The 10,000-nt window shown below is 39.0% G+C and overlaps 1 protein-coding gene across 1 annotated transcript in view; it reads left to right on the top strand.

Moving 5' to 3' along the window:
• The first annotated feature begins 5 nt into the window (after window positions 1-5).
• LOC119580574 overlaps window positions 6-10,000 on the top strand; it is a 28,183-nt gene continuing 18,188 nt past the window's right edge. Inside the window, exons 1-5 of the mRNA XM_037928686.1 lie at window positions 6-698; window positions 6,193-6,375; window positions 7,117-7,214; window positions 8,625-8,807; window positions 9,448-9,629. Of these exons, the coding sequence (XP_037784614.1) occupies window positions 6,320-6,375; window positions 7,117-7,214; window positions 8,625-8,807; window positions 9,448-9,629 (519 nt within the window). The 5' untranslated portion in view covers window positions 6-698; window positions 6,193-6,319. The remainder of the gene's footprint in view (window positions 699-6,192; window positions 6,376-7,116; window positions 7,215-8,624; window positions 8,808-9,447; window positions 9,630-10,000) is intronic.

Below are 10,000 nucleotides of genomic sequence, written 5' to 3'. Positions count from 1 at the left end.
GTGGCTTCTCGAACATTCTCGACTATGTGGAAAAGTTAAAAGTTCTGGAAATTAGTGGGAGAACTTTTGTGATTCCTTTCTTTGCTTTTCTCATTTCCTAATTATCCAAAATCCCGTGAATGAGAACTGTGTTAAGCTTTCGCCATGAATATAATTTTCATTTCCGTTTGTGAAAGTTATCGTCATTAATGAAATATCATGTGCCATGTTCAGTAGATAAGACTGACAAATGGTCTCTCACGCAAACTGCTCAAGCTAAGAATACCCTGTGTAAAAAATAATAGTGTGAAATATATATATATATATATATATATATATATATATATATATATATATATATATATATATATATATATATATACATATATATATATATATATATATATATATATATATATATATATATATATATATTTACTAGAGCTCAAAAGCCCATTTTTCTTAAGCCAGAGATCAGGATTCTATCGTCACCTCGAAAGTTCTAGATCAAAATTCTTGAATCCCATCAGTTTAAAATCGGTTTTGTCCATTATGTCGTAATGTTATACGTTAGGATTACGATCCACGCAGTAAAGTCTTTCCGATGCCAGTGTTATTCTTTTTGGGTTCATGAGATTTAGGATGGATGGTGATTTGTCTTTATGCTTGCTACGTAACTTCCTCCAAGGAATGACGTCACGATATCTTCTTGCTACCCAGTGAGTAATATTTCGATTTTGTGCAGGCCCTCTAATGCAAATGGTCAATTTACACGTTAATAAACAAGAAGAGTGTTTTCCAGGTATAGAATGAAAAGATTTCTGTTATAAATGAGAAATAGAAAAGGCGGAATGTTGTACTGCACAGTGATGATAATGATACCCCTGTGTATTTTTCTAACATGATAGAGAAGGTTCTCGAATGTTCTTGCCTTCATGTAGTTTCCGTATTATTACACGCATCCGTGCACATCCCCCCACCCCCCACATATATTACCCACACACATATGTATATCTTAGCCAGTGTACGTTTTAGACAGAGGACACATATGGCAAAGTATGATAAATTAGTCACATTGACCAGACTAAATTGCAGTTATATATGTTGAGGCCATAACAAGAAATATATATATATATATATATATATATATATATATATATATATATATTAGATACATACATACATATATAGATATATATATGCATATATGTATATATTATATATGTATGTGTGTGTGCGTGCGTGCGCGCGCATATGAAACGTATTGATGAACTAACGTTTGGTAAAATAGGTGTGGATGTATTGCATCACGATTAGTTACTGATATCAAAATAACGCAAATTAATAGAATTTGTGCACACGCTTTTTGTAAAATCATTATATGAATGTTGCATAAAACAAACAATATGTTTTATGGTAGATTTTGAAAACTAAGGGACTAATTACTCAGTATACGTATTTCTTGAAGATACGTATAGACGTATGCACGCACATTCCGATAAGAGGCGGCAGTCGGACCTTGAAAGCCATTCGAAGCAGACGTGTCAGTCAAGCTTTGCCCTTCTTACCACAACTGAAATTTTCTCACCGGCGAAAACTCAGTGAAAGTTAAGTGCACAGTTCGAACAGAATGGCCGGAAAACAGACCCTCTTTTATGATCCGGAAAATAACGACGGGCAAGGAACACATGGCGGCAACTGGAAAATGCAATATACGATATTGTGCATTCTTGGAGTTGTCGTGACGATATCCGTAATTTTCACAATACCGCTAGTCATATGTCGCAATCACAAAACAAACGAGGAAGAACTAAATGAAAATATTTATAAGGAATGTAATACGTCTAATCAAAACGATATTATCGAAAATGAGAAGAATATAAGCACTGGAGAAATCGTTTCTGTGAAGCCTAGAAGTGGCGAAGATTTCAGACGATACGAAGAACTATTGGGTGAACTCAAGTCCATGGGATGCGAACCCAGGAGCCGACTTTTTAAAGTTTCTGACCTTCTACCAAAGGACAGCAAACTGCACGACTTAAATTACGACCTCCAATACGTGGCCCTGAAGAAGTGCCTTCCAGAGTGTAGCTTCTGCCGCGAGACGAGTGCGGAGTGCCTTCCTTCAGCCGAGCAAGTTAAATTGATTCCACTGGTTGCCAAGTCAGCTGAGGCCGAATTTCTGACGTATCACCTGGAAGTGACAGAAGACCAGTCCTGTGAATGCAAGTGATGCAGTGCGAAATGCAAATATTTTTTATGTTTAAATTGCCTTTGTGTCAGACTAAATAAAAAAGTAAGAATGAATTATCTTTTAGTGTCCTTTATCTTAGAGTGCAATTCCACAGAAAACGTGTGAAATAAATGTCTGCGTGACCGTTGTCATAAATGAATCAAGGCTACTAATAAGTTTAGAACACAAGACTTTTGATATTCCATACTGATGAAATAAGCGAATAATTGTTGTACTGTAATATACTTTGTCAAACAATGTTTTTTTTTCTGGTTAAAACACAAATCGCTAAATAACATCAGTTGCTCTTTCGTACAAATCCTTCAGTACAGACAAATACCGTTTTTTAGCTTTGTTATAATGCATATATATTTATAGCCGTTTGTTTACCACAACACAAATAACCTTATTGTAAAAGTGCTTATAAGTAAAAGTTTTCTCGATGTTAAACCTACAATTAGCTAAATTATCAACTTATCTCTTCGTAAGCATATCATTACAGATGGTAAGGATTAAAGTAAGATAAACACGTTTAGACATGACTATACGCTAATCTTTAAACACGATGACTTGTGAATCATCAATAATAAAACTCTTTCGCGTTCACAAAAGAAATCCATAAAGGATGTAATACGAGATTTTCAGAAAATTTCTTTTCGATGTCTTTAACCCCCCCCCCCCCAAGTGTCATTGAGATTATTCTACGGTTGGTGAAAATAGCTCAGTGCACATCATTTGCTACCATGTAAAAATAAAAATGTGAATTTACATAGGGTATACAAATAAAAATAATGAGGAAAACCACTAAACGGTATATGCACCACACACACACACACACACACACACACACACACACACACACACACACACACACACACACACACACACACACACACACACACACACACACACACACACACACACACACACACACACACACATGCGTGTGTGTGTGTGTGTGTAGTCAGGGAAATTTTCCATAAAGAGAATGACCACGCACGAATTTTTCCTCATTATTAATGGTAAAACGTTAATCTCACTCCTCGCTATGTCCAAACGTGTCTAAACATGAATCCTTATCGTATTTGTCACGAGACGAAACATGATCTTCACTGTTAAGGAAAAAAGTCAAGTCAAGTGAAATTAATAGAATAAACAATAGCACCTTATTAATCAGGTCTCGCCATGATCATACGCGTCTAAACATGAACCTTTGTCACATTAATTATATAAGCGGAAACATGACCACACTTCATCTATCAGGGGGAAAAAAAGTTAATTCCAGGTAAATTCACGAAATGAATACGGGTAAAGCATACACATATATATTCCTCTCTCTCTCTCTCTCTCTCTCTCTCACTCTCTCTCTCTCTCTCTCCTCACTCTCCTCTCTTCTCTCTCACTCTCCTTATCTCCTACTCTCTCCTCTCTCTCTCTTCATCTTCTCACTACTCTTACGTCTCTTATCTCTCGATCTTCTCTTTCTTCTTCTTTCTCTCTCCCTTCCTCTCTCTTCTCTCATCCTCCTCTCTTCTCTCTCTTTCTCTCCTCTATCCTCTCTCTCTCTCTCTCTCTCTCTCTCTCTATACTCTCTACTCTCTCCTCTCTCCTCTCTCCTCTCTCCTCTCTCTCTCTCTCTCTCTCTCTCTCTCTCTCTCCTCTCTCTCTCTCTCTCTCTCTCTCTCTCTCTCTCTCTCTCTCTCTCTCTCTCTCTCTCTCTCTCTCTCTCCATCTCTCTATCTATCTATCTCTCTTTCTCTTTTTTTCTCTCTCTCCATCTCTTTCTGCCTATTTGTCGATCTACTTACCTACCTACCCATCTATCCGTCTATTTATCTAACTCTCTATTTATTCATCTATGCCTATCCCTCCCTCCCTCCCTCCCACTCTTTGCTTCGTATTTCCGTGAGAATACGTACTGGTCAGCTGATTACCGTTGGTGATTTCATCATTTTTTCTTATCATCTGAACATACTCAGATTTTCTTACAACGCCCACGCTTATCTACCGCCCCCTCCTCCTTACCTCATTTCCATCCAACCTTCAGTTCTTATTGTGTATCCCTCTCCCTCTCCTCTTTCTTTCCCTTTCACTCTCTTCCCAAGGTCCTCCCTCCCTCCCTCCCCACCTTCCTCTTTTTATAACCTTCATCTCTCTCTCTCTCTCTCTCTCTCTCTCTCTCTCTCTCTCTCTCTCTCTCTCTCTCTCTCTCCTCTCTCTCTCTCTCTCTCTCTCTCTCTCTCTCTCTCTCTCTCTCTCTCTCTCTCTCTCTCTCTCTCTCTCTCTCTCTCTGCTTCCTCTGACACATCTCAAACGTTTTAGACACTGATATGACTGATAATCAGTAATGGTATATCAGTGTGACCGCCGAAGAACTCCTATGAATTGTCAATGGCTGTGGGGTGACTGATACCACTGCGTAATACTCGCTTAAAGTTTATTCAGTAGCGGTCAAATCTATTAATTAATACATCGATTGTAAAATGCACACAATATACAAAGCCGCAAAATAACAACGTATATTAGAATATATATAATAAAGAACTTTCTGCAAATATTGGATACATACGCATTGCGGAACAGTCACTTTAAACATCACAGGCTACAACGTCAAGTAACATTCTACTTCATATATTATATATTAGGTCGCGACCTCATTATCTCCCAACATCGATCATATGAAGAGCCGCCATCCCTTCCTATGGCACGACCCCTCACACAAACATTTTTTGACAGGTCAGTTCTTATGGCTGATGCAGATCATGTGTTGACCCGGTGGTACTCGCCGAGGCCTTCTCGGCGGTTGTAACACAGAAGATGAATTTATACCATACAGGCCTCTCCGATCGCAGTGTTACAGAATACGTGACGTACAAAATATATGATATGCCAGCTGCTGATATGAAGTATGGGATATACCAGCGGCTACAATCAGTGATGATTGATTCACAGTCACTGTTTCAGATGTTAAAGTTGCGGCCGCGTGGTGTATGTACCCCCCCCCCCCCCGCCTTTTTGTCCAAATGTTTTTATACATTTTTATCAATTTACTTGTTCGTGTACGACGAATATGAGCATACTAAGTATTGTACTCAGTGTTATTTTCAAGGTACGAATGGTATCCATACCAAGGCTATATGATAATAATGGCTAAAACGAATAACTAAAAATGGTCGGTCGCTGATGTATCTTAAAGTTTCATGGAAAAAAAAATACAGCCGCTTTCCGGGACGCAAGATTTTCTTTGAAAATACATCCCCAAACCACGGACGACCGAGTTGGAAATTTGCTTCAGCATTATGGGTTTCGTTCCTTTCGCAGTAAGAAGAAAATGTCCCATTCGGTATTTATTGAACTAGTGAGTACTGGGAAAATGTGACACAGATGGAAGCGTGTCTTGTAGATAGGAAACATTTAATTTGAATAACGAAACTTTCGAGCGTGGGACTGGTATCACATTTTTCTATGCCCTTCTATGAACACATGCATATCGGAGGCATCACAGTGAAATAACATTTATATTGTTTATTATATAGATCATGCAGAGAGATTGCAATAATTCCCTAACGTTCTCCCAGCAAGACTAACTGAATGTGGATTGGCAATTTCTCCAAGAAGAGTAAAACGGTAGATCAGCACATTATATAGCTACCGTCCTACAGCGCAATGTCTGCCGATAATATAAATATCTTGGGATTAGCGTCAGTATTTTTATTACTATATAGTCCCTGAGAAAGTCTCTGGAAAAAGGCAATGCCACTTTGGATGCTTGTGTGTGCATGTGATTAGTTGGAGAGTTCCATATTGCAACGTGCAGTACATATGTGTACATAGGTCTGCGGCATCTTCCCATACCACTCATTTTAGAGGAAATATCTAAATAGGACCCATATACTATGCATTTGCAAGTTATTATTGGTTTCAGTTTCAATTGCATCTTTTTATAAATTAGGAGATGCATTAAGTCAGCTTTGTCCAAGGAGAGGCGAACGAGAGACGAGAGCATGACGTCGACTGCTGAATATCTGCTGGGACCAGAGTACACCTACGAGAGCCATTGTGTTGGGGTAACCTGAGCAGGGGGCGGCGACCCCCTCGCCTCGGCGCATGCTCTCGGCTGCCCATGGCGGCAGGACTCCAGTTTCTCTCGAAACGACCCTGGGGTAAGTCCGATTTGTCGTCGCTCTTGTGTTTCTGTCTTTCTGAATTCTCTTTCATCTTGGTTTCCTCTTTCCCAAGTGTATAGTGAAGCTTCGGTGTAAAGTTATATATAGGTATATATGCGCATATGGGCATACTTGCATATATATATATATATATATATATATATATATATATATATATATATATATATATAGTGTTGGGTGTGTTGGGTGTGTGTGTGTGTGTGTGTGTGTGTGTGTGTGTGTGTGTGTGTGTGTGTGTGTGTGTGTGTGTGTGTGTGTGTGTGTGTATGTGTATGTGTGTACATATGTATATGTATATATATACACATATACTATATATATATATATATATATATATATATATATATATACATATATGTATATATATGTATATATATCTAATTTGTATCTATCTCTCTGTATATCTATCTATCTATTTATCTGTCTATCTATCTATCTGCCTATCTATCTATCTATCTATCTATCTATCTATCTGTCTATTTATCTCTCTCTCTCTCTCTCTCTCTCTCTCTCTCTCTCTCTCTCTCTCTCTCTCTCTCTCTCTCTCTCTCTATATATATATATATATATATATATATATATATATATATATATATATATGTGTGTGTGTGTGTGTGTGTGTGTGTGTGTGTGTGTGTGTGTGTGTGTGTGTGTGTGTGTGTGTGTGTATGTGCACGTGTGTATCTATTTTCTTATTTTTTTCCATTCCTGTTTCAGAAAAAAATACAGATCAATGAAGCTAAGGACTGTGTCAGATAAAATGAAATTAGTGTCGTTCGTAATAGCCACCTTTGGGTATTTCGTTGATGTCAAAGGTGAGTTTAGTCTTTTTAGATAAATATTTTGAAGTAGATAAGGTATAAACAACAGCACACACGCACACACACACAACGTACACGTACACGTACACGCACGTGAACAAACACACACACACACACACACACACACACACACACACACACACACACACACACACACACACACACACACACACACACACCACACACACACACACACACACACACACACACACACACACACACACACACACACACACACACACACACACAGCCTTTTCGTTTTCTCTTGGTTACACACTCCCTTATTGTCTGACATCCATTGACCTCGAGTACAACGAATGAGTTTCACAAAGCAATATAATTTGTTTGCCGTAATGTTTATGATATCAATATTGATCGAGTAAACAAGGGAAATTGGTGTGTGTTGTGTTAATGTTCATTGCTTATTTTTTTTATTTTAGAGTGTCCATGCAGTGAACTATGTACCTATTTATAAGGATATCCACTATACGGAATTACGGTAATTGTATGTGTGTTGTGTGTATATTATATATATATTATTATATATATATATATATATATATATGTATATATATATTATATTATATTTATTATATATATATATATATATATATATATATTATATATATATATATATATATATATATATATATATATATATGTTTGTGTGTATATGTATAAAACACACACACACACACACACACACACACACACACACACACACACACACACACACACACACACACACACACACACACACACACACACACACACACACACACACACACACACACACACACACACACACACACACATATGTATGTGTATATATATACATACATATATATGTGTGTATACATAGAGGCACACCAGTAAGACGGGACTTCCAAGATTACCAACAAACACGCACACCTGAATATCTAATCTATAGAAGCGTAATTGTGTTGTAACTCCTCTAGGAAATTTTATCCAGAAGTCATACTGGTGGGGCGATTAACTATAGATAATATTCAATATGCACGACAGCTTCATGACCATATCTTTTTATCAATTATAGATTCTATCTTCTTTGTGTGTCTAATTTACACACACACATTCTATACGAATTTGTTTTCATTGTGCTTTCGATAATGAAACATACAATTTCAATAGATGGAAATAGGAGCAATTACTTTTAGTGTAAATAAATAAGATCCTTCCTCTCTCTCTCTCTCTCTCTCTCTCTCTCTCTCTCTCTCTCTCTCTCTCTCTCTCTCTCTCTCTCTCTCTCTCTCTCTTCACTTCTCCCTCCCTCCTTCACTTCCTCCCTCCCTCTTTCACTTCCTCCCTCCCTCCTTCACTTCCTCCCTCCCTCTTTCACTTCCTCCCTCCTCTCTCTCTCCCCTCTTTGCATGGGCCCACCAGGCGTGTCAATCTACGGCCTGCACACGGAGTCGCCGCCGCAGCTGGGGATGACGTGGCTGCAGAAGGACCTCGACATACAGGAGACTTCGGAGCACATCACGGTCTGCCTTCATCTGCGCCTGCATTTCATCTACACAGATCCTGCGCTCGTCCTGTACATCGATGGCACTTTCTTCGCTGTAGGTGCGAAAGAGGGAGGAAGGGAGGGAAGGAAGGGAGGAAAAGGGGGAGGACGGAAGAGTATAAAAGAAGGAAGAAAGAAAGGAAAGGAAGAAAGGAAGAGTGGGTAGGAAGGGAGGAGTGGAAGAAGTGAGGAAGTGAAGGTAGGTAAGAAGTAATGGAGGAAAGGATGGTAGAAAGGGAGGAAGTGAGGGCAGGAAAAGAGGAAGGAAGAAAGGGAGGGTAGGAAAGAAGGAGGGGAAAACGGGAAGGTAGAAGAGAAGGGAGTAAGGAAGGGAGAGTAAAAAAGAAGGAATGGGGAAGGAAAAGGGAGAAGAGACTGGAATTAAGGAATAAAGCAAGGAATGTAAGAAGAAAAAAACAGAAAAAAGGAATAGTAGGAGAGAAAGAAATAGAGTGGGATGGAGGAATAGAGAAAAATGACCAGAAGTAAATCTACAGGCCTAGAAAAGGAGAGAAAAACAGAAGTAAGGAGAAAGACAAAGAAAGAATAAGAGAGAGAGAAAGAAAATACAAATCGAAAACTATCACTCCTCGCATCATCATATACAAAACCAAAATATCAGCCCACACCCACAGAACGACTAACTCTCTCTCTCTCTCCCATCTCAACGCGCGGTTCAAAACAACCCCCATCTTGCAGTGTACGAAGGAAAGTTCGCTCTGTTCAACGCACGCTACTTTTGGTCGAGCGAGACCCACCCTTCTATTAGGGCGTGGTCGCACCTGTGTTACGTGTTCGGAGGAGACCCTGGGGTGGCGGTGGGCGGGCGCTACGTTCCCGGCCGGCGACAGGGGGACCTCGGCGACCCCCCGCCCATCGTGGTGAGTGTCTATGAGTCTCTTTGTAGTTGTAAAGATAAGTCAAAACGAGGAGTATCTCATTCATTAGATAGTATAGGATATGTGGTAATCATAATATATCATCTGACGTATAGTAAGTGTCTATGATTTGTGTGTGTGTGTGTGTGTTGTTATAACCGTAAAGCAAAAATAAGGAGAATGATCTCATTAGATAGAATATGATATACTCGTATGAATAACATCGCGTTTTTTTTTTTTTTTTGCGGTAAAGCAAAAGAGGATTATCTTATTCATTTGATGAATTAAGATCATCACTAGAGTCTCTGTTCCCGGGAAGCGAACTCAGAACCCCCGCCCCCCCCCCACACACATGCACGCACAACATACCAGGT

Source organism: Penaeus monodon, chromosome 14 (genome assembly GCF_015228065.2).
Source record: "Penaeus monodon isolate SGIC_2016 chromosome 14, NSTDA_Pmon_1, whole genome shotgun sequence".
NCBI classification, from domain to species: domain Eukaryota; kingdom Metazoa; phylum Arthropoda; class Malacostraca; order Decapoda; family Penaeidae; genus Penaeus; species Penaeus monodon.
This window is presented reverse-complemented; position numbering and strand designations above follow the sequence as displayed.